Below are 25,851 nucleotides of genomic sequence, written 5' to 3' on the forward strand. Positions count from 1 at the left end.
TTGTTTAACACTAATAGTTTTATAATCAATTAAAGTTTAATTTGGATATCACAGGCTTGAATCACTAGTTGTTTCTTTCTCTTTATTTGTCTTGGGTGTTTTCCTAAACCATTGATAAGTATTCAGTAGGAGAAAAGAAAGTTGTAATACTATCTTAATGTTGAAATTTGAAATCTACCATCTTGTCTTTTTTTTTTTAAACAACTTTTATGTTTAACATCCCTTTGGCAAATGCTATGTTGAAAGGTATTTCACAAATTTGAATAAAGAGGGCAGGAAATCCCAAGATATTTTTAAAAATTTTATTCAGTGTCATGAATGTCTTCTTGAAGACGGTAGAATTATCGTTTTTCTTTATATCTAGACTTCTTTTCTTTTGCTTTTGACTAAGTCTTTATAATTAAAAAAAAAAAAAAATCACCCAACGAGAACTCAGCTATTCTTTGTGTGTATAGGTCAAGGGAAGCCAGAAGAGAGTCTCTGTCTCTTCCCAATTGACGTTCATTTCATTTTTACCACTTCCCCACCTTCCAATGGCATGTCTGAGGCACCATCTCAGACTTATTAGTCAAAAACTTGTCTTAAATGAGTGCTTTTCTGTCTGGGCTGTGAATCATGTGTATCTGTAAGAGTCTATGCCCTTTGATGCAGTTTGCTGCTTTTGGATTTGTACAATATTTGTTGGTTAGTTGGTAAATGGGACGCAGCTGGCTTCTGAGTTAGAGAGTGCCTTAACCCAGTTACCTCCTACCTTAACTTGATCATTTAAATGGAAAGCACTACTGCTCCAACAGAGCAGAAATGATATAAAAACTATTTCTGACACGAGTAGCTTGTCTCCTGAATCGCCATGGCTACTGGTATCTCTGAGGGAAAAAATAAAAAAAATAAAAATAAAAACACAGGTTTTACAATTCTCACTAGAGGTAAATCCACTTTGCATTACTTAAGAAAAGCTTTAAGTGTGCAATGAGTGTTCTTAGGCTAATGACAATTGATGACCAGAACATTACAATAAGGTAGTGAAATAGAATAGCATTTTGGAAAGTAGCAATTTGTGTAAAAATTGCTGATAACATCAACACATGCTGGGAACTTTACATATGAGTGGGCTATAGCTTTGGCTGAGAAGTTATTTGGTCTTTGATTTGTAAATAAGACTATTCTTTTCCCTTCAAGGAATAGCATCAACACATGCTGGGAACTTTACATATGAGTGGGCTATAGCTTCGGCTGAGAAGTTATTTGGTCTTTGATTTGTAAATAAGACTATTCTTTTCCCTTCAAGGAATATCAAGGCTAGATTTTAAGGGCACTAATCCCATTCATGAGTGTTCTACCCTCATGACCTAATTATGTCCCCAAAGCCCCACCTGGCTAGTTATTAATAAAATAATACTGATTTCCTTTGTCCATTCTGGTAGAATTGGCAAAAACCATCTAGGATCCTGATGTTATAGGTCTTAGAAGTTGGAGAATGCTGCAGGATGACAGCATTCTATAGTTGAAGATGACTGCATCTAGAATCAGAATATTTGGATAGAGTCCTTGTTGTGCTATTAACTGTCACTATTTTAGCTTACTATATACCAAGTCCTTACCAAGACTTATGTGATCTGGCCCCAGGGCACCTCTCCAGCCCTGTTTTATGGCTTTTACTCCTCCCTCATTTTATTCCAGCCTCAGTGCCCTATCATGCATGTTACAAAGACACATTCTCCCTGCAGGCCTTCCTGCACTTGCTATTCCCTCTGACTGGGATGGAGGCTGGCATTTATTGAGCAGATGCAACATGTTACAAACAAGGTGTTCTAAATGCTTCACATGTTTATCTTGGTTGATTCTCGTAGTAACTGTGTAGAGTGGATAGTGACATTTGATGGATGAAGAAATCAAAGCAGATGGATGCAGGAGAGGCAGGACTGGAACCCAGGCAGTCTGGGTAGGAGCCAAGGTTTTAACACTAAGTGCTCTCACAGTACACAATACCCAGGACATGGTTCACACCCTTGCTTTAACCTTAGGGCTCTTCCTTGGAGGGTATCTTCCTGAATATCCTACTTAAAATAGAATCCTTATGACTCTGTTTCTCTTTACACTGCTTCACATTTCCTTACAGCACTAAACATCTCCTGATCGTTTACTGCATATTTATTTGCTTATTTCTTTATTGCCCCCACTAGAATATGCAGTCTATAAAGGAAGGGCCTTTTCCTCATCCATGTGTCTCTATATCCCCTGCATTTAGATTAGCTCCTGACCTGTGGCAAGGACTGAAATGTAGTGAAAGAAGGATATGAGTCAGTTTAAAATTATTTATCATGTTTCAAACATTTTATTCTTCGAACATTTCCTGGGTATCCGTTTTGTGCCAGACTCCATGCTAGTTTTTGGAAATATGAAGGTCAACAAGAATGATGTGACCTCCTGCTATTCCAGAGTTTAGAAAAGAAGGAAAGACACAAGCAAGAGACAGACAAATACAGCAGAACAAGCATTCTATTAGGGCAAATATAAAGTGCAGCAGGGAAGGAAGGATTTAGGGAAAGCTGCTCCGAGGACCTGAAGGATGGGCAGTGGAGAGGGGTTGGGAGAGCATCGCTGACGGAAGGAATGACAGAAGGCCCTGAGAGAGCACAAGCATGTCTTGAAAAGAGCTCCCTGTGACTCAGCTGTGGAATGTGAGGGGCAGAGTTTAAGTTCGGAGATTGGAGCAGGAAGCATGGATCACCAGGTGGCCAAGTGTCTTGAAAACTATTTCTAGGAGTTGGGACTCAATGTGATGCCACCGATGGATTTTTAAATCAATGCAATTTTTAGTATCTGATTCAGTTTACTGCCTTCAGCCTGGTATATTGGGAGTATCTCCATTTTATAGATGGGACAACTGAGGATCAGAATGAATGGAGGTGATTTAATTTTCTCAATTACAGTGTTGTCCGACCTCTTAACTCTTACTCTCCCTCCCTCCTTCCTCCTGATTATTATTCTTGTCAAAAGTAAAACATAAAACTATTTACTGGCCATCCTTATCTTTCACCAAGGAACACACATGCACTCATACAGCTTCTAGGAATCAGTTCTCCCGAGCGGAAACCAGTTGCCTCAGGGGCAGTGGGGTTTGTAGGTAGATGGACACCATGTGTGCGCTGAACCCCAATTCTCTGTTCTTCTTAACTAGCAAGCTAGATTTGAACAAGAATCTTCTATCTGAAAAGGCGACTCCAGGCTGGAGAGAACAGAGCCGACTTGACAAAGTCGAGAGGAGCTCAATGTTGGTCTGCCCACGCTTTGGGCATGCGTGAGCACTCCCAGCAAAACACAGCTGGCACATCTAATTTTAGCCTTGCCCGCCTTGAAAAGGGACCCTTTAAGGAAATACATTTTCTCTGAAACAATTTGTATTATAATATAGCAGCTGATAGACATGGCAGAATATTATTATTGGTGGGAAAAAAACTCTGCCAAGTAATTGAAATTTTTGTGTTTTTTTTTTTTTTGAGATGATATCAGTAAAATGATTAAAGCATCCGCGAGTCAAAATAATCATCACGAGAGAGACAATGGGAGACACAGTGATTTCATTTATAAAGAAGCTGAGAAACCTAAGGGGTCACTTCCTCTGATTTTTACAAATGGGATGTAACGATAAGAATTATTGTTTCTGATATATTCAATTGATCAGTAAGATCTGGTGATGCATGCCTTGTTAACGATAGTCCTGGAGTAGACCTTACAATTTCTTCAATACTTAGCATCCTCCAGATCCTCCAGGAAGTAAAAGGTTAGTTTCTCAATCAGGTCTTGGATTCATCTGGCTTTAGTGCATTAACAGGTTTTGAAAGCATCGGGGACATAATTTTTTTTCCATCTTAACCCTCAAGGTTAGTTCTTCTGCTTATATTTAATTTTTTTCCTTCTTTACTCCTTCCTCCCTTCCTCCTCTCTTCCCTCCCGTGGTCTTGTGTGTTTAGTTTAGTGGTGTGGCTTACCTTGGAACTTGGCAAGAAAAGGAAAGAAGGCAGCTCTCCTGTGGGGTGGACGGTGGGGAGGGATAAGAAATCATCCACCGCCCGCATTTGAGTTCTTCAGGTTCAGTTCCAGCGGCAGCAGCTTTGCTACAAAAATCGCTTTGCTATTCGAGATAGCCAGCAGAGGGAATCGGAACTTTGCTTGCAGCAGGGGTTGAAGCAGCCTTTTTTTTTTTCTCTTGGAGGAAATACTGCAGCCTTCTGGACTGCGTACGCTGCTCCCTGGAGAGACTCTCTCGGTTCCACCCACCGGCTGGAAGGAGGGGAAGTGAATGAAAGGACAGGACAAGCCCCGAACACCATGTCACTCTGGGAGGGAGACAGCAGCAACTAAGCTGTGCAAGGTTTTTTTTTTTTTTTCTTTTTTTTTCTTTTTTCCCTTTCTTTCTTTTTTTATTTTTTTTTTCTGTTCCTTCCTTTTTCTCTTTCTTTCTTTCTTTTCTTTTTTCTTTTTCTTTTTCTTTTTCTTTAAGGTGGGGAAAGAGACAAACAGGAGACAGGAAGCTGATCTGCAAGGATTCGGAGTTGTGCTAAAAGGACTTTGATTTTTTTTTTTTTTTTCCACCTCTACAAACGCTGGCAATTGACATCACTACAGACAGCCTGGTTAGAGAACAAACTGCCTCATCCCGAGTGGACCCCAGCAGCTGGGGGAAGCCCGGCAAGATCTGGGGAGACTGTGTGGGGTTTTTTTTTCCTACCGATCCCGCTCCACCCTCCCCAACCCCCCTTTTTTGCTGGTGTGTGTGTTTTTTGTTTTGTTTTGTTTTGTTTTGGAAATTCTTGCCGTGTTGGAACTAGCGAGTGGTGGAGTCTCTGAAGCCTCATCAGTCATCGGGACTGTCAGGAATAGTGGTTTAAGAGGAAGCTCGGCCTGGGGCACTATACCCTGTCATCCAGTTCCCTGCCTCGGAGATAAAGATTCCAGCTACATGGGCAAACGCCTGGATCAGCCACAAATGTACCCCCAGTACACTTACTACTATCCTCATTATCTCCAAACCAAGGTATGGCTCGACCCACGGTCTGGCAATCAGTGTGGTATCGTTCTGCACTTGGGATGGGAAACAGACAGGCATGTGAATTATTATTTAGCCCCCACCCCCGTCACCTCTTCCTGTTTCTTTGAAATTAGTAACATACCAATGGAGTTAATGAGGCAGGGGAAGATAGAAGAAGAAAGCAGCAAACCCGGAATGGTAGCTTTCTCTTTAAGGAGAGATAATAGTTTCACTCGAGTTCCTTTGTTGTTATTTGGCAGCATAAATGTTCCTGATATTTGTAAAGTCCTCTGCAGATGGGCAGGGTTTTTAGAAAGGAGATCACAACAGTGGTTTTCAGGCACAAGAGTGTAATTTCAGGGGCTTTTCTGGTGAGCAGTTCTTTGTTTGTGGCTCTAAAAGGGTTTTTCCCACTGGATAGGACATGCCAGGATGGGGGCGACTCAAACTTTTAATCACTGAGTACAGGGTGAAAGGAAGGTGTGAGAAGGTATGGGACATCTACCAAAGACTCTTAGAGTTTGTTTGGGTGTATTTTTATTTTTAGTTTGCTTTACATATTTTTAAGATGCTCAGGATGCTAGAGACTGAATTTGGAGCTTTATAATAGATGTTCTTTTCTTTTAGAAGCTGTTTTTCTGTGTTAGCTGCCATCAGGAGGACTGCATCTTGAAAAGGGATGGAATGTAACTGATAATAATTGGACTTGAATTGGTTAAATACTTTAGGGTCTATGTGTGTGTGCTCAAATGATCATTAGGGGCCCAGAGGCAAGCCCACATAACTAAACAGTGGGCAGTGCCAGCCCTGAACTTTATCCTGCAGTTAAGACATGAAAGACTCTCAGGTGTGAAATCACTGCTCCAATTTGTCAATTAAATTGGACTTGATTTGAGGGAAAAATGTTGGTAGAGTTACCACCTTGAGTGCACAGATGATATTATTTTGTATCATGGCTTCTTAATAAATAAATATGCTGAGAGTGAACAAGGCGTGCCCGAGTGATCTGTGCTGTCACCACAACTCGCTGATGTGATTAGGGCTTGGTAATTCATGCTGTAGTTATCTCTCAGTTATTCTGTCTCATCAGACAATGCCTATTTGTAAACCAGACCAGGCAGCAGATTTTCAGTATTATATTAAAGATTGTTGCTTTTTTTTTTTTTTTTTCATTTTCCAGTTGCTCTATGGTCCACCCTGCCCCTCCAAGGTCGACTCACATTGCTTTTGGCCTTTGTGAGCATTTAGTTTGTGCTGCTGCTTAAATAGATCAGCCCTCCTGCTCAGTGCCTTGAGTTTTAACTCTTTGGGGCATTGGGTTGAGAATGCTGCCTGCCATTTCTCAAGGAAATGGCAAAGCAAGGACAGGTTAAAAGGGGGAAATTTTATACTCGTTTCTCATCCCCCAAAGAAACAAAAACAATAAACTCAAGGGTTTCCTGAAAAATATCAGACATTCCATCCCTTTTACTCATTTGGCTAAATTTTTCCAAATGTTTCAAACATCACGCTTTGTTTTTGGTCCTTGTTTTCTACTATCATGTGTGTTTCAGAAAAGAAACTTTAGATAGAAATGAATGAAGTTATTCTTTTTTTCTGTGTGAGATTTCTTTTAACCTATTACTAACAGGAAATAATAAATGTTGTACACATTATATCAAAGACACAGGGTGTGCTGGATAAGCTGCACTGGTAGAAAGTATGTGTGTTGGGGGGCAGGGTAAGAGAGAGAGTGGAGTGGTGATGGATAAGGGGAGAGCCTGAAAAACATAGAGGGAGGTTTTCTAAAATCTGTTTTGGGGTCCTATGTAGTTTAGTGTCGTGTAGACAGGCGGCATCTGGATCTTGGCATCTGGATCTTGTTACTTTCAAGCTGGCCAAAGCTATCAACTTCTGGAACATTTTTGAAAAAGTTAAATCCATTAGGCTTTCTAAGTTGATATTTTGGTAAAGTTAAGGGTAGCAGGGAATATAAGATTATCTACTTTGGCTATCGTGGTGGTTCATATTGATTATTATGTTGTAAAATTTCGACAGTGCTGTGAAATTGTCAAATCTTGTTACGGTGGCTCTGAAATGACAGACATTAATAACATTCCTGGAAGCTGAAGATGTGAAAATGTGTCCTGTTGTGAAACTTGGGTACAGAGAGAATAAGTGGAAGGGTCAATGTGCAATCATATTTTAAAACGTGGGGTCTTTCCGACAGGCTTAATACTATATAATGAAGCATTATCAATCATGCCCCAGTAGAAAAAGAAAACAACTAGCTTTTTTTCTTATCACTTTTTGCCCCTTCTGCACTTATGTCTCAAAATATAATTTATAATAATTTTTAAAGAAAGTATGTGCTGCTTATATTTATTTGGTAAGCCTGGGTAGAATTTATATAATCTATTCTTGTAGCCATTGCTTACAGTTACAATCCAATTTTTAAATCATAGCTGCTTAAAATGATGCTCATATGTAAAGAATTCTTATAGGTGGTAAAAATAGAATTCTATGGTAGATAAAAATCATATTCTGGTGATTTAAAGCTTTAATTGTGTTCCAAATTCAGGTGTGGTTTTTTTTTTGTTTTGTTTTTGTGTGTGTGTGTGTGTGTTTTCCTCTGTCTCCAGGAACTGTTTGCTGACAGTTCTGGGGGGGAATCTTCATGAGATTTTAAAGAATTGAAATGTTTATTATTGTATTCTTTCAGAAAATGCAAAAACACTGAACTCATTCTACTTAAATATGTGTAATGTTAAATATAGCTGCTATTTTCTTATAATAAAACAAAATGAAAGTAGGATTTTTAAAATAAATGAAAATGTTTTCCATTCCTCAAATGTATATTATAAAGTTTTAGAGAAACGTGTGACACTTTCCTGCCTTGTCTTTTTCTATTTCCCATTACATTAGAACCAATCTCTTAACTTTGCTTCTTAAAAAGGAGAAATGACATTTATGCTCCATCCCTTTGAATAATTTTCCAAATGTTTAAGATATTTTATATTAGAAAATGTACATATAAGTTAAATAAGATAAAAACGAGTGGTTGACTTGTAGCTATTCTTCGTAGCAGTGTTGTTACAGCGTGCTCACTCTTTCACAACTCATATTTTAAAAGTTGTCATTTCTCAATTTTGTTTTGACCAATTTTTTTCCTAGCAATAAAAGCAATTTCAAGAAGGAACCTATGCTTTTGGTTAAGGAATAATGAAGAAATCTTAGTGACATGTTATAATAGTTAAATAAGAGACACGACCAAATTATAAAAGAAGTTTATCAAAGCAAATTCGCTGTTTGGAAGGCCACCCAGAATAATCAGAAAGTTGTAGAGAAAGGGGGCCCCCAAAATAGTTCATTAGCTTAATAACAAAATACAAAATGCAGTTTGTTATAGCCCTTTCAAAAAACCAACTTGTTGCTATTGGATTATGAGATCCAAGGTGGATTTCATTCTGAATTTGAGGTACTTTGGCAGCAGGTGGGGTCGGGGGGGGTGTCTTCAAAAAAATAATTAGTTGAACAAGGAAAGCTAAAGAGAGCAAAACGTGGTCACAGCCTGGTGAATTGATATTTTGCAGTTGAGAAATAGATATTTCTCTAACATGTGATACTTGGAAAACTTAGTCATCTTCATAAGACTTAAAAAATCACCCAAGCACACACAAGTTTCTCCTTTCTTTTTCATCATACCCTTACCAGTTCACTGTTTCTACCAATCCCATACATAGTTTCCAATCACACTGCTGCATTCCCTTGTTTGGCCATTTGGTTCCCCAAAGGTCTTGAAGAAAGGAGTTCAGATTAGAAGACCTTATCAGGGTTTCTCTGGCTGGTGGTACTCAGCTTGTGTTCAAAGCCTGGTGTGAAGAAGGGGTCAGGTGTAAGGAGTAATTCATCAGCTGTACACTGACTTCAGGCTGAAGTTTCAACCATCTGCAGCCCGGACTGCCTCCCAGCTCTGAAAGTCTAGTTGGAGACCAGTGGATTGTGCCATAGAAAGAACAAACACTTGAAAACAGGCGGAGTGAGAGTAGGCAAAGAAAGAGGCTTCTATAGGGTAAAGGATATTCTTAAGATGTGAATGTACAGATCTTTCAAAAGCAAAACAAAACAACCTCTTAACACACTCCTTATACATGAAAATGTAGAAAATCTTTCAGAGGGAGGGAATGAGTTTAGAATTTCCTTGGTACTTCCTGCCTCAGATTTGCATTGATAGCCGGAGTTGGTAACTTGCCAGTTGTTTTAAAACAGCCTTGACAACTCCCAAGTTCTGTTTTCCTTTGAAAGCCTGAAACATACAAAACTGGTTTTCTAAAAATCTTCCAGTGATAGAATTTTTAGGTACAACTCCAAATATTTTCTTTCGCTGCAGGGGGGTAATATGATAGCATGAAACTATGATAAATCTTGTTTGTCTCATTTTAGAATGTATAGAATTTTAATTGGTTTTAAATAAGAGAAAAACAGAAACAAGAGGCCACTCTCCCTTTTTAGCTTATTATATTTTTATTATTATTATTACTATTCTTTACTCCCCCAAATCTTTATTAACAGTGGGATGGATGCAGTTCCGAAGCATATTTTACTATTTTTCTTTTCTATAATGTAGCCATTGTTTTCAAAACACTAAGTTTGTCGCCTACTTTAAAGGTGTAGAAATGTAAAAAGTTCATGTTTTTTTTCTTCAGAATAAATACTAACTTAAGGGAGATGCCATGTATGTTTCCTTTAACAGCATCTTCCTAAAGCATTTTCGTCTTACTTTCCCTCAATTTTGGAAAAAAATATTTTTAATGCAAAATTATTTCCATAAAGTAATAAAATTTATTTGAGGTCTGGGGGTAGGGGTGATTTGCAGGGAGGGACACAAAAAAGAAGGGAGGATGCAAGTTCATTCCAGGTCTTTCTGTCTTCAGGAATTTTGGAAAACTTTACTTTCACACTAATATGATTTTACACAATTCTTTTTGACATTATCAGTCTTTTTGGCAGGGAGAGGTTTCGGTCACAATTATGTCCATGCCTATTTCTGTTTTTTCCTTTAAAAGAAAACTGTTTTCATGTCAAACTATTTTATTCAGAGTAAATGGTTGATGTTTATTCAAAATTGGCTTCGAGTACTACATTAAAATTGTTTTGTAACAGTCTCATAGGCCACAGCTGTATGTGATTAAATAGTGTAATATCAAAAGCATGTGAGAATAGACGTTTTTATGCTATAGCTATCGCACAGCAAGAGTGCAGATGGAGCTAAAGAGAGACCAAGAGCAAAAATGTATTCATGTGGTGTAATACGTGTGTTGAGGATATGTGTTGCTATTTTTTGCAGTACTGGGAAAATGTTGAACTATTTTGGATGTGCTTTAAAAATATGCTTTCTGAAACGGAAACAGACATATGTACCATTTTTAAAAATCTGGAGTGGATAATGTCATTTAATTAGCAGACACATAGGTACTGAATGGGTCTGAAACCAATGATAGAAAGATTAAAATGACTCCCATAGAGAACACAGTAAAAAAAAAACAAAGTTAATTTCTCATTTCTGTTTTGAAATTATAAATACTTTTTTTCTTTGGTTTTTGCTTCTTTAGTCTTTGTAACTATGGTAAGAAAACCTTTAGACTACTTATGCCTAAAGAAAAAGTTGATTGGTAATAAGGATCAGCAACTTAGAGCCAGCAAAAGAAGTGGCAGTGTACTTATTTTTAAAGATATCTGGAAATATGATATTCAGTTTTATATGAATATTGCTCTTTTTGCCAGTGTTATAGATTACAAAGTTACACGTGGACAAACAACTTTTGCTTCTATTTCTTTAGCAAGGATGTTATAGTAAAGATATTTTTGTTTTTTTTGCTTTAGCTACAGTGTTTTTGAAATAATATTTGTTCACAAAAACTATAATCTGTAGTTTTCTAGAGATTATAAATGTATACGATGAGTAATACTAATAGATCTTATAGATTTATTATGATAATAAGTAAAATAAGTACTAATAAATCTGTAGGACTTAGCATTGCTGTCAGGGCCTTGAAACCTGTAGTTTTAGCTATTGGTTTTCAGACTTCAGATTTTAGATACTAAAATGTAATTTTAAAAAAGAAAAAAAGAGGTGGACGGAGGTGAGTTCAATCTTGTTTGGCTTTCTTTTCAATTTACATTCTTTCAAGTTGGTATTGGCAGAGAACTTGTTCACATTTTAAGATTTTTGTGTTTTTTCTATGTAGGTTTATTGATCAGGAAATATACACCGTGTGGAATCAGATGTATAAATAAAGTTTTGGTAATTCAAAACTTCAAATTCTAATAGATATCGAATTTCAGGAGTATGAATAATAAAAGATAAGGCATGGATTCTGTTTTTTCTTTGGGTAAATTCTCTGATTTATATTGGTTTCTAGGTGAGGTGCATTCACTAGGATTCCTTCAAGGTTTAACATTCGTGACTCTTGCTTTGAGAAAGCTGAGCCTGCTTTAGATTCTTCGTGGTATTGGGAGGCGACCTCAGTTTTGTGCCATTCGTGAGTTTTTGTTTGGTTCCCCAATGCTTTCTACAGAGCAGATCAAATGCTGCTTTACCGACTCTCCGGTGTTTTGACAAATGGGACCGTCTGCATCCTTCGCCACATCTAAATCCAGTGCACCAAGAGAAACACATTCATCACTTGGGAGAGGGTGGAGAGCAGTTCCCAGGGGTGGGACAAAATGACAGGCATCATTTAATCATTATCAGTCCCGGCTTTGTGCTGGTGGTTAGAGTTTTCTCCTTTGAGTGAGTAGAATTAGGGCTTATCCAAAGACTTAACAGTGACAGTGCGATGCTTTACTCTTTCTTCCTCATGTAGCTTCCTCTGGAATGTTGAATGATGGTCGAAGAGCTGAAAGGTTATGCATGTGTTTGTCCAAACCAGGTGAGGAAATGAAGGGAACTAAGATTGCCCCAACAAGATACTGACAACCCTCCGCTCATGAATGAATATAGGAGCCAGTGTAAAAACGGAAATAACAACTGAGAGATGAAATATTTTGATTGGAGTCTGCAAAACCTACAAATCTCTGAATCTCAGAATAGTAGCCTTGAAAACATGGGAACAAAATAGTATAGTTACTATAGTATATGGTATTGTAGAAGGAAAATAATAACTTCTCAAAGACGTATAAACAAGCACACTATCTTCTCTTTTTCTTGCTGGATACCCTTCTTGCTTCCTATAAAGGCCCTGTTAGCTGAGTTAATGAAAATAAATGAGATACGATATCCCATTTTAGATAATTTAAGCTTTGAAAATCACAAGTTGTTTTTATATAATTTAATGCATAAGTTGCTATTATGTTTGCTGCAATTACATGTGTGTATTTGGAGTGTGAGACAGAGAACCTAATCCTCTGAGAAAATTTGTTTCAATTCATGCTAATCTCTGAGTTAATTTATTCATCTGTGCAATGGGTGTGATGACCCCCAACCTCACCGATGTTACAATGACCTCTTCTATGGGAGTTTTAAAGTCTGAACTGTTCGGAAAAGAGCAGTCCATAACCAGCAATGTTATCATTTCTGAAGCCCCACTGCATATTTTTATTTTCTTTATTACAGTCCCAGCTTTGAGGGAGGCAGTCTGTTAATTTAAAACAGATAAGCATTTAGGAGCTCCCAAATTTGTAAAAAGCCATTTCTATTTGCAGAAGCATAGCCCTTTACCACATAACCATTCAAAATCATGTTATAGAAGTATATTTGATGATGATGGAGAAATGTTTACAATATATCAAATAGTTAAAACAAATATATATGTTCCCAATGTTATGAAAGCATAAGGAATACAAATATATATACATAAAAAGGATTAAAGGATATACATCAAATTCTCAAGGAAGAGAAAGTAAATGGAATCCTGAATTTTGTTTTATGGATGATAAATGAATACAAAAACTAGACTAGACTACATACTCAGTCAAGGTAACCCTGATAGTGCCTCCTCTTGTTGTGTACAAAGTGAGGTGTAATAGGAGAAAAATAAACCTAATAATATCCTATATATTGGCAGTAATAGTTTTAGGAGCTTATTTTTAAATTTGTTTTATAATTAAGTTTCCTTTTATTATGTTGTGTGGTTAAGAAATTCATATATACCTGTATTGCATTCAGTATACTAGATGCAGATGATCTTTTGGTTATTTCACTCTTAACTGATAATTTTCAACCTGAATATAGATCATACATTGAATTTAGTGAGAATTTTTGAGAAGTCTTCCTATTTTTTTATTTGTATACTGATGTATATTTAACTTAATCATTTTTGCTGATTGATGACAATTTAGTGAAAAGGAAAATTGAAAACAGAATGCTAACTATCTGATTTTCTGAAACTGATTAAGATATCTTAAAAAGCTTTTCTTGTGTATATGAGCAATATTTGAAGCTATTATTGATGTCTGTAAACTCTCATTTGCTCCTTTTAAAACTTATCAATCACATGCATTGGACAATGGCACCCTGAAAATAACTTAAAGTTAACGTAATAAGAATTCAAGTGAACATATTTTCCAACTACCAAATAATTTTGAGTAGATGAAGTATTTGAAGAAGTGTATATGAATCTTGGAATGATTTTGGTGACGTCAATTGCTGATAATTCATCTTATCGCCATATATTGTTAAAATTTCAGAGATTGCTTTCTGAAATACCAAACAAACAAAATATGGCATACCTATGATGTTGAATCTCTTCTGAGAGATGAGAAAACCACATTTTATTTTCTTTGACTTGGTGCTAGTGTCTTGGAGGGTTGTGACAGCCCCTAGATTATCCCTGGTCTCTGCTTTTGGCCCCTAGGTCTCTTGTACATTGCCCTGCACACCAATTCAGACTGTGACTTTAGAAATAAGAATATTCTGAAAATAATAAAATTCTGATTTTCTTTTCCTAATTTATTCCAAAAAATTAACCACCGTCTTCAAACTTTGTTATTCACCTATTTAGAGCAACTTGGCCACAGCAATGGAAATTTTTGCTTTATTTTTTTCTTTCTCTGTGTGTGTGTGTGTGTGTGTGTGTGTGTGTGTGTGTGTGTGTGTGTGTGTGTGGCTGGCTGGTACAGGGACTAAACCCTGGACCTTGGTGTTATCAGCACCATACTCTAACCAATTGAGCTAACCAACCAGCCCTGGAAATTTAAAATTTTCACTTTCTTACTTGTTCTTGTTGTTGTATTTAACTTTGTTGATAAATTGGAGGAAAAAAACAAGGAAAAAGCCAGATCAATAAACATGGAAGAGTTTTTCTCTACGTTTTGTGACTTCTTTTAACAATGGGAGAAGTACAGGGTCATTTTAAAACCTCTGTATTTTTCTAGACACTTTTGGAGCACCTTGTCCCGCATCCAAACAAACATATTAAAGTGCACTAACAGTCTGTGTCAAATTTACTTTGCAATAAAATATTGAGAGAGCTTTTATAATTTTGCTCCTGAAACTCTTGAGTGCAAGTAAATTCATTTAACTTACGTGTGCCTGTGAATTTGGGGCTATCGTCTTGTATATGTGGATGATCTTGCAAAATGAAAAAGAAATCTAATCTACAAGTCTTTTTGAGGTACAACAGGGTCATTTTAAAACCTCTGTATTTTTCTAGACACTTTTGGAGCCCCTTGTCCCGCATCCAAACAAACATATTAAAGTGCACTAACAGTCTGTGTCAAATTTACTTTGCAATAAAATATTAAGAGAGCTTTTATAATTTTGCTCCTGAAACTCTTGAGTGCAAGTAAATTCATTTAACTTACGTGTGCCTGTGAATTTGGGGCTATCGTCTTCTATATGTGGATGATCTTGCAAAATGAAAAAGAAATCTAATCTACAAGTCTTTTTGAGGTACAAAGAGATTATCAAGAGACTAAGTGGAATGAATAAAGTTGACAATGTTTTGTAGCCATGCAAATACATATTTATTAATTTTGGTTTTGCAGATTTCTTTTTAGAGTTTAGAGGCAACATATATTTTCTCTAGAGTTTAGAGGCAAAACATGTGCTGTTTTTCTGTGAGTCCTGAAAATGTTCAGAGTGCCTAAAAAGTTGGCCATATTTTTCTCTATTGTGGCCTTTTGGTGTTCAAGCTATCTCTGTATTTTAGTAATCCCAAATTTCCAGGGAGGGACACATGGTAGAGCAGCACAGCATATCAAAAAATGTCATTAACATTCTTTGGCAAAAATATCCCAAAAGCAGATACATTGGATTGGGCCTTGGCAGAGAGAGCAACTGGGAGTTCCAGCTCTGGGTGCCAGGTTCACAGAAGTTTTCATTGCACAATTGGTGGAATTGTTGACTAGAGACAGAGCTTGGATGTAACAGGTGTTTTCCTGGGCACCCAGTTTAGGGGTGTAGGCAGAAGGCAAACTGATGGGCACAATACTTCTTCTATGGCATAGTCTTCCCAAATTCTTCTGTCTCTGAATAGGGTCATGGATTTTTTTATATGTATTAAAACTGCCACCTCCTTCTGTTCTCCAGTTTCCATGGTTATTCACTTAGGATAACTTCTCTTTGGTGTCCAGAGGCCTCTCTCAGCCTGAGAGAATCTTTGTGCCTCTTGAAGAATACTTGTCTCTACAGATATGCACGCTCAGCCAGACCCACCAGTACTCTCACAAGTCATTGAACACCCCAAAGACGTTGCTCCTCCAGCCTTCAGCCAAGTGTGATGGCTTTCCTCATTTTTATTCTTAACTTGATGTTGTAAGAAAATCAGGATCCCAATCCCAGACATGGCCATTTCCTCCCATCGTAATCAAGAAGGAATTTTTTCTCTCCTTCTAGCTCCATACATACACTTATACTTGAAAACTCGCTCCCTCCCCCAATTCTCTTGTAATCGCCCTATGTTTTGATTCTTCACCTAATGACTCAATTTTCCATCCCAGCCCTCTAGCCAGATCTCACTGAATTTCATCAGCAGATTCCATGAATCAACTTTTATTGTTTCTCTTACACATAACACACACACACATACACGCACATACACACATATTCCTGGAAACCTTATTTTAATGGTTCTGATTTTCTCTGAGGCTAAATGACCACAGAGAAATATGGAGGAGCTAAGTGGTCTTAGGGAGACACATACCTGTTCTTTCCAGTTCTACTAAGTTTTTTACTGCTAGTTGGTAGCACAAAGGAGTGAGTCTCCCCAAAATAGGGGTGACTAATATTTTTTGCTTTCGTTAAAAAGAACAGTATCTTCCCACAGTCTGAGACATATTGACAGTGTATTATGCAAGTTAAATATCTATGCTCTTTTTCCTGTTATTCTTGATAGCATCTTTTAGAAATCTTTTTGATTGATTGATTCTAAAGTTTTCTCAAATAATTTCATAATAGTTATTTATATTGTGGAGAGTCTAATGATCCTCAAAACTTTTAGTGATGAGGCTGTCAATAGTGGGGTCTGAAAAAATAAAAAAGAGATGACATTTCTACAACTTTAATTTAACCAATGATTTATGAGAAACACCAAAGTAAAACAATGAGAAGAAACAGAAAATAGGAAGGCTAAAGGTATCAGATCTCCATCGACTTCTGACAATTTCTGGAATTCGACAACTTGTTTTCCTTTCCCAAGGTAAAGAATAAGAGCTGTTTGGCAAGGAAAAGAGTTTACAAATAGAACCATATTTGGGAAAAACTTTAATGTGAATACACAACTTGATGTGGAGGAGTCATATAGTTGAGACTTTTGGTATGTTGTGAAAAAAATGACTGCATATGTGCAGTTAGTGCCTTGTTTTGGTTTTTCACACATGGCAGCATTTGCTTTTGTTGTTTTGACTTACCACTAGTTCTCAGGGAGAATCTGGAGAAAAGCCTTAATAATGCTTTTGATTGGAAAGAAGAGTATTTTTCAGAAGGAGTCTTTGCTATCGAGATTTAACACATATTTTGGAATTTCAGTATATAACATATTCACATACAATCTGTATATGCTTAAAAGTATAATCATGAGTGATGCTGATGTTGTTCTGTGCAGAAAGGTTCTGAGGAGGAAAAAATCACATCTCTGCTTATGAAACTATCAATGCTGTACTGGCATGAGAATCACACAATACAAAATGCTAATCGAACAGTGATGTCAGAGGGTCCCTAATGTGCCTGGGGACCCAAGGAGCAGGTCATTCAAGGATGTGTGTGCCATTGTGCTTATGTTCTCTGGACTCTCAGCCCAAGCTATGTTAGAGGGAAGACCCTGGTGAAAGAGTGTCTAGATTTCAACGTGGTCTAAGGAGGGTTACCTATTACAGTTATTATTCACGGTCCATCTTCTCTGCCAAGTTTATTATACTCACTTCTCCCTCCTTATTTTATTAGGATGGCTGTCTGAGGGGACCTTGATTTTACATCGTGACTTCTACATCTCCCTGCCTTTCCCAGATTATCCTTCCTGTGACTAATTCTTTTATTTTTGTATCGTAGCTTTTGCTGCCCTTATCTTTTCCTGCTTACCCTTTTTGCTCCTGTTCATAAGCTTTCTGTGATGGATTTCCCTTCTTTGCCCCCTGCCTGCCCTCTGTTCCAAAACTTGTGCTTCTTTCTTTCTGTTCTTTCAGCCTTCAGTCTCTTCCTGTCTTTTTTATTTTTAATTCTTGTCTTTGTTTTTTCTGTGTCTTTCCAAGGAAGAGTGGGATTAGGTTTTAACTTTCTTCTTTATTTTTACTTGGTTATAAATTTATTTCGGGGTTTTTGAACATATCTGTACTCTTCAGTATCATATTTGTGTCAGAGGTAGTCTGTGAATAATCTGAGGAGTAGGGACATGGAGTTTTCATCTTTGAATCCCTCTTCAGTACCTAGTTTAGAGCTGGATGCAGACTAATGATAATAAAACATAATAAAATGTTTTCAGAATGAATTAATCTATCTTGTTCTGTGTATCCAGTACATTACTCTATTGCTGAAGGCAATGCTTGTTAAAATGAGAATTGCTTAATGTCATCTTCGCCTCTGTGATGCTTAATGTCAAAATGCATTCGGTATACCAGTGATAAGTCTTAGTATCCCTCTTACATGTCCAGATTGATGCAAGCTTTTCCTACCTTTCCTTTCCCATATGAAATATGTACTTAGCTAGGTACCCGAGAGTTGTTGGGTAGAATTGGGTTACATTCCTAGCTAATAGTACACACTGTAACAGCAGAAAGTGAGCTAAATCAGAAACTGTCATAGAAAAATAAAAGAGAGAAAGGAAGGAAAGAAACCACCATAATTCTGCGTTCCAAGATGCTGGCCAGAGAGTCAACACATGTGCCAACTCAGGGAGCAGCAGGAGTGGGTTTTAAAGACAGATTGAGCAGCCAGGGATTTGGAACTTGGGGAGGAGAATAAGCAAGTAGGTCAGGACTAAATGGTAGTGGTGGTGGTTTGGGGAGGATTGGAAAGGCAATTCCTGAGCAATTGCCAAGAATATCAGTCTTCACATGTGGCTTCCTTTCATGGGTTGAAAGAAAGTTGGACATATCAGGAGATGAACTTAAAGAGCCAAGAGATGGGCTCAGGGCTGGGACCATCTTTTGGTCAATATTGCTTATTCAACATCCAGGGTCTTGAGTGAAATCGTCATATATTAACCACCCATGCCATAAACCTATCCACAACAATACCTAGATGGGTTTCTTAACTTAGAAATTGGAAAAGACTTCAAGGATCAGGTGAAAAATGACAAAATTCCCATTTTGAAAGGAGAACCCTACTGAGTTTTCCTATACAATTAATTAAGCAGGTATAAAGGCATGTCTAAAGTAAAACAAAATGATCTGATGTGTTTCTGATATGAAAGTCAAAGCCTTCCTCACTAAGGGATACATGAAAACAATAACCCAGTGTAACTAAGAGAACAAACTGTGATTTGGGTTTGGACTGCTCTTGATTTTTCCAGTTGTGCTGAAGCTCTTATGTTTGTTCTGCATTTTTTCTCTTTTACATTCTTTTATTGTATTGAGGTCCTTATTACCATTTGTAGAAAATACAGTTTCTACGTCCAAAATTCCTCAAAATTTGGTAAATTTTTCTATTGCAAAGTAATATGTATTTTGCATATCTAGGGAAACAATTCAAAACAGTGAAAATATTGATAATCTTCCTCAACATACCACATGGGTCCTCAATAACTCTCTGAAATAACCAGTCTTAGTAGCTAGGTGTGTGTCTTTCTACAGAATTCTCTGTGCTCATGAAAATATGCAATCTGTGATATATGAGATCTATGATATATGAGATAATACTGAACACTTTATTTAACTACTTTTTTAAATGACAAACATATTTTGTACATTCACACTAGGTTATTAGATCTTTTTGTTTCCTGTTGGCAGAGTAATTGCTCTTAGTGTGTTTGTACCACACTTTATCAAGTACATTTGTCAAGTAATGTTATACGGTAAATCACTGGGCTAGAATAAATGACTTTGGTAAATCTAATGAACCTAGGCTAAATCTGATTTTATTTCTTTTTTTCCTTGTACTTGTCCTGTTTCTCACTTCTAATCCCAATTTTAATTGAGATCAAAACATAACAATAAAGAATAATACAAAAATTTACTTACTGAAGATGCTATGCTGGGATGTTATAGAAACATTTAGTACCTAAAATCTGTCTAGAAGACAGTACGTTATTAAATGTCAACAGTTTGCTCTTCCTATAAGAAAAGTTAGACCAAGAACACATATTTCTAATAACATGTAATTCTCTTTGTATATTCACATTTCACAGAACTTAATCACACCTTTCAAAGTTTGATGACCAAGTCCCACATGCTTCTTTGGTAACTCAAGGAGTTTTTCCTAACCAAAGCCCTCCAAAGATGACTTTTCCTCTTTTACTTTGATGTGTGTGGGTTGGGGGTAGGGAGCTTGGTTTAGTACCAAACTAATCTTTTCTCTTTTTAAAACCAGAAGACTCATTGTTTTTTACCCAAGTGTAAAAATCTCTAGTATATAATTCTTCACATATATGAGTTCTTTAAAAACCGCATGGGAAAAATGGAATTAAATGGTAATATGAATGTTTCCATGAACTTTTTGAAGACCCCTCATATATTTAGTTCAAGTAGAAACATTTTAGCAAAGTCTGGAAAAGGAATTTAATAATCAGAAATGAAAACATTATTTTGGTTGGGTGAAAGTACTCTGAGTTTGCTAATAATAATGGTTCTAGGAGGCCCAAATTGTCGATTGTACAACTTGCTTTAATACCATCTCCCCAGGGTTTCCTTACCTTTTTTATATTTTAGTTTCCTGTCATTTCTTTCCATTACAAGAACATTTTAGTTATTTGATAAGAATGTCTTGAAGATCAATATTAGACTAGTAGTAATGTGTTTCAATGCTCTCCAAAGAATGCCAATATATTAACATATTAGGAAGGTGATAAGATATAAATAAGAACCATTAACTCAAAGAGATTGTTATCAGTCATAATGGTAAGGAGAGGGTGATTGAAAGGTTTGGAATTGACTTGATACATGAATATAATGGAGCACAGATTCTTATGATGGCTCAGATCAATGCCATTCATGGAAACATTTTTTTGCACTTCCATTATGTTTCTCCAGCCTCCATCTCTGCAATCAGCAGGACTGAAATCATATAGAGATTTGCTTTCAAGCTTTCTCATACTTCTTACATGGATGTTTTTATTATTGTTTTGTTTTGGAAAGTTCTGCAAGTCTGTCTCAGCACTCTGTAGAAAGCTCACCTGGTAGTCTGAGATGAATACATTGGAAAACTGTCTGGTTTTTATATCGCTGTATTTCACAATACTTGCACTTGCTTCATTTAAGTTTCCAGGATGCATTTTGTCCTCTAGAGTAACTAAATTAAAGGGGAAAAGAAGTGTCATTTTCTTGCAGCCAGCTTACAGTGTCAGTTCTTGCTTCCCTAGAGTGAAACCTCATGTTTAAAAATGCTATGAGTGTGGCCAGCACTGGCTCTGGATATGATGTTGGGTTTTAACTAGATAATTTTTCAGACTATTCATTGGGAGATGAAGGAATTGAGTTTTGCTTTAGTTTCTCCAGCTTAACTATGGGCTTTCAAATATCCTTCAAACTTGTTCACATTTAGCATTGCTAAACTTTAATTTTACCCTTTTGTTAGTCTTCTTCCAATTACTATGGCAACCTTCATCAAACTCTTTATGATCAAAACACAAGGGCTATCTCAAAGGTCTTCAAACTGTATGATCCTCAACACCTGCCCTGGCATGTAGTGGATGCTTAATAAATATTAGTTTACTAAATGATTGGTCCTTCTACAGGGAAGTTGCTGTTCCACATCCTGAGCTCTAATAACACTTACTGATAACAATTTGGGGCACTTAATAATTTTTTTCTTCTTTGGTATATTCTATTAGCTCCCAGAAAAGAGAATCCTTGTCTGTTTCATCTTTGTCTTGCACTCAAATCCTACAACATTGACTTGTACGTAGTCAGTGCTAGATAATATCTACTGATTCTTTGGTATATTCTATTAGCTCCCAGAAAAGAGAATCCTTGTCTGTTTCATCTTGGTCTTGCACTCAAATCCTACAACATTGACTTGTACGTAGTCAGTGCTAGATAATATCTACTGATTAACAATAAATGGCCTTATTCCCTAGACATCCTTTAATTGATTTATAATCTTCAAGAAAGTTTAGTAAGACCTACTTCATACTTATATATGCTTCTCTTATAGGTTGCTTTATTCCGTTTTAATTTCAAAATAACATTCCACTCTTAATTCCAAAGATACTCACATAAAGCTAGAAAAAAAGTGTTAAAGTGAAATTCTCCTCAAGGTTTTTGGCATTTGTTTTCCTATAAAATATTTGCTTTCTTCTTGCTTGCTCATGTGTTTACTCTCAAGTCAATATTGACTAAATGAAAAACAGATATCTGAGTATTTCTACCTCCTCCCACCCCTTTGCATATATTTGGTCTGATGATGTTTTGGAAAAAAAGGAAGTAAGATTTTTTTTCAGCATTTGTGCAGTGTTGATTCATAATATCTTGCAGCCTAGTAATATGTTCATTCATTTTGTATCCTGTAGGTATTAAGAAGGAGTTTGGTACTTGAAATATTGGGACACGAAATAAAGTATATCAATCAATACCCATTTATGGAACTCTCCCTTAGGTCAGCATTATATGGGGTGGTTTGGATAAGACAGAAGGAGGTTATAATGTGATTTTGCCCTTCAGAAACTAATAATTTCTTTGAAAAAACAAAGATGACTTGTGGAACAAAGGAGAGTAATTAAATGCTAGGTTGTGTAACACTGACTTATGTTGAAGAGAAAAGACAAAGACCATTGGAGCAACTAGAGCCATGATGGGAGAAGACAGTCTTGGGTCTGCCTTGAGGTGGGCAAGTGATTTGGGTACTTGGCATACTGGTTAAGTCAGGGAAAGAAAGGAGGGTAGTCCTTCTGGAACAAGAGGAAAACATCACACAGGCATGAGACTGGAATTGGGAGAGAGGGGACAGGTTAGTGAGAAAACAGAGAAAACAGACTTAACTGGAAGGGAGAATCAGCCGGAGAGGTACTAGGTTTGACAGCCAGAGCACAGCAACTACTGAAAGGCCTTAAAAGTCAGGGGGGAAAAAAAGTGAATAATCGTTTAATCTGTGTGCAGGGAGACATTTAATAAGTTTCATTTCAAAGGCATAACCACAATTAAAAAGAATGATAGATTCTAAATCCTTTATTGTTCTTATGAAATTCCTGCATTTTGACTACAGTGATATTTACAAATATTTATAGAGCAGAAAACCTACCATAATGAAAAGTAAAAAGCAAATAAACACTTATAAAAACAGGTTTTCAGTGTATATGACAAAGATTTAATACCCTAGATAGGAAATATGCTCCTACAACTCAATAGGAATAAAAGGGGCGAAAAACTCCAGTAAAAGAGGGGTAATAATTCACAAATGAATAAATAAGAAATAGCTAACAAGCACTCAAAAATATGTCACTAACAATCAAAGAAATGGTAACTAAAATAAAAGAGAGAAATTATTTTTACCTATTAGATTTTTTTTTAAGAGTTAAACATTTCCTAATAACCATAGTAGACTGAAATATAGGGAGATAGTCATTCCCACACATGTTCATACTTAGGGGAATATTATAGGGTAGGTAGATTTGGGGTTGTAATTTGAAAAAATGTGTCAAAGTCTTTAAAAACATACATACCCTGTTAGATGAACAGCAAGATCAATTCCAGAAGTTTTTGCAAAGGGGTTAAAACATGTATGCACAGAGATGTTTATTACAACACTACTTTTAATAGAGAAGATTATGTGCAATCTAAATGTCCATCAATGGGGAATAGATTAAATAAATGATGTTGTATCTTTGCAAAGAACCTCTATGCAGCCATGAAATTGATGAATGTAGATACAATGACTGGGGAAAATTACATATTGTCAAGTTAAAAGAGTTATAAAGCAGTTTTGTAATATCATACCAAACCTCTCTTTAAAATCTGTGTATGCATGTGTATACAACTTTATGCTCATATCTGTGTTTATCTGTTCCTAGAAAAGCCTAGGAAAGGTTATGTCTGGGTTTTTGTAGTTATAGGCATTTTTTAATGGTTTTGAATATGAACTGATCATCATTGCAAGCAATTAACATTAACAATTGCTTCCAAAAGATAATAACAACAAATTAAGAGGAAGCCAAGTAAACAAATAAGGATGTTGATGCAGTTAGTAGAAGGGAGCCATTGCAAGTTGTTTAGCTGAGAAAGAAGTAACATACATAGGAAGTGCTTTGAATTGATTACTAGTATTTTGCAAGATGCAATGGAGCAGAAAGGTAACATTTCATAAGTCCAGCTAAATGTGAGTAAGCATAGATAGGAAAGCACAAAGCATATGGAACCAGAGAAAGGCCAGTGAGGTAGGTGACACTATAACGCAGGAATGCTGCCTGTTACTACTCTAAAAATAAGGATAATGATCCAGTTTTAAACTTGTTAATTTTAAGGTGATAATGGGACATCAAGATGAGATGTGCTATAGGCAAATAGAAAGAGAAAACTGAAGCCTGATCTGAACTCAGTGCCCAAAAGAGAGAATTAGGTATCATCTCCACAGAGGTGACATTTGAAGTGATAGGTGTGTATGAGACTGCTGAAAGTGATGATAAAGCAACACCTGTAGAAAGGGATAACTTATCTGAGACCTGTAACCAGAGAGCTTTCTTCTCCTCTCATCCTGTCTATGCTGTGCGTGTTTTTGCTTGTGGTTTAAGATTGTCTCAACATGATGAGGCTCTTTTAAATGTTAAGAAAAGAATTAGTAACTACCAAGATTAGTTGAGTGGTAAACCTCCATAAGTTTAGAAAACTGGTCTAGCAGAAACTTATTTTTTAAATATTTATTTCTTCCATTATACATGTTTATGGGGTAGTTTGTCTCAATACATGCATATATTGAAAATTAACTCACTTATAGTCTAAATTTTTCTTTTCCAAGTTTTAATTTTATTCTTACATGAAATAGTCCCCTGACATTTGCTTATTATTTTGTTTCAATGACGATTTTGTGTGGATTTCGAGTTTTGACAGTTTTCTTTGGAAAGAATGAAACAGTTGGGTATAGTTCATTTATTTGTTTGCTTGTTTGAGTGAACTTTTTGTTTGTTTCTTTTTGTTTGTTTTTTATGAATGACCAATAGAATGTTTTATGTGGGATTTCATTTTCAACTCGTATTTTAGGGCACTTGTTCTCAAACTTTAGCATGCATAAGAATCCTAGGGAAAACTTATTACAACAATAATTTATGTTGACTTCTTTTAGAAATTCTGCCTCAGTAGGTTTGGGATGGGGCCCGAGAACTATTTCTTATGATCTCCAAAGAAATGCTCCTGCTGGTGGTCTGCAGACCACAGGTTGAATAGCATTGTTCTAGGAAACATGATTTTGAAGCCCATTTTTATTTTCACGTAAGTCCCTTTTCACAAAGATACATCTAACTATATCACTAAATGCAATGTTGAAATTTATTGATGGTGGTACTTTCTGATTATTGTTATACATATATAGCCATTTAACCAGATTTTAATTTTCCTGTAATTTAAATAATTAAAATAGTTTTTATGGCTTACACTTCCGGGTTCTGATGCCTTCAGACTTTCATCATATGATTGGAAGGAGATTTAAAGGAGAGCATAATGAGTTGTCTCCAGGATTTTGGCAAAAAGAAAGATTAGTTTGCCTTCTGAGAATTAAAATTAATTGATTTTATCAGTATGTGTTGAGAAACAATATTTATCCAGGTGCATATGAATGTGAAGGGACTGAAAGTTGGGTAGATGTGTGCTGCCTTAGCCAAGGAAGAGGAAATTCAAATCCCATAGTCCAAACATTCTTGCCAATAGAAAAAAGTTCTCTGCTATGTGGCTGGGATGCTACGTCGAAGCCTCAGCCTGGTCTGGGGAAAAATCCCTCTTGCTTGTCCATTTCCTTGTATTTTAATTGCATTTTATCAGAAGCCTTCTTATTTTTTTAAAAATTTTTATAAAATGTGAATATCCTGATCATAAAGGGTTATTTTCTGTTGTATATTGATAAATTGGCCTTCTGGATGTACCTTCGTCCAGTGTGAATTGATTTAAAGGAGCTCTGTCTCCAGGATTCTGATCATCTCAGTGTGTGCTGAAAAGTCTAGTTCCTAAATCTACAGAGCTGGGAGAACAGCCATGGACTACCACAAATTCACCAAGACAGCCAAATGGTGGGTCCTCTGAACAGCCACCAGCCATGCTGTTGATACTCA

The 25,851-nt window shown here is 36.5% G+C and overlaps 1 protein-coding gene across 1 annotated transcript in view; it reads left to right on the forward strand.

Annotated features, from left to right (window-relative positions):
- Nucleotides 1–4,474: 4,474 nt before the first annotated feature.
- The window catches only part of LOC103590790 (RNA-binding motif, single-stranded-interacting protein 3-like), a 194,675-nt gene continuing 173,298 nt past the window's right edge, over nucleotides 4,475–25,851 (forward strand). Inside the window, exon 1 of the mRNA XM_008573097.1 lies at nucleotides 4,475–5,038. Within this exon, the coding sequence (XP_008571319.1) occupies nucleotides 4,964–5,038 (75 nt within the window). The 5' untranslated portion in view covers nucleotides 4,475–4,963. The remainder of the gene's footprint in view (nucleotides 5,039–25,851) is intronic.

The sequence above is a fragment of the Galeopterus variegatus genome, unplaced genomic scaffold, assembly GCF_000696425.1.
Source record: "Galeopterus variegatus unplaced genomic scaffold, G_variegatus-3.0.2 Scaffold876, whole genome shotgun sequence".
NCBI lineage: Eukaryota > Metazoa > Chordata > Mammalia > Dermoptera > Cynocephalidae > Galeopterus > Galeopterus variegatus.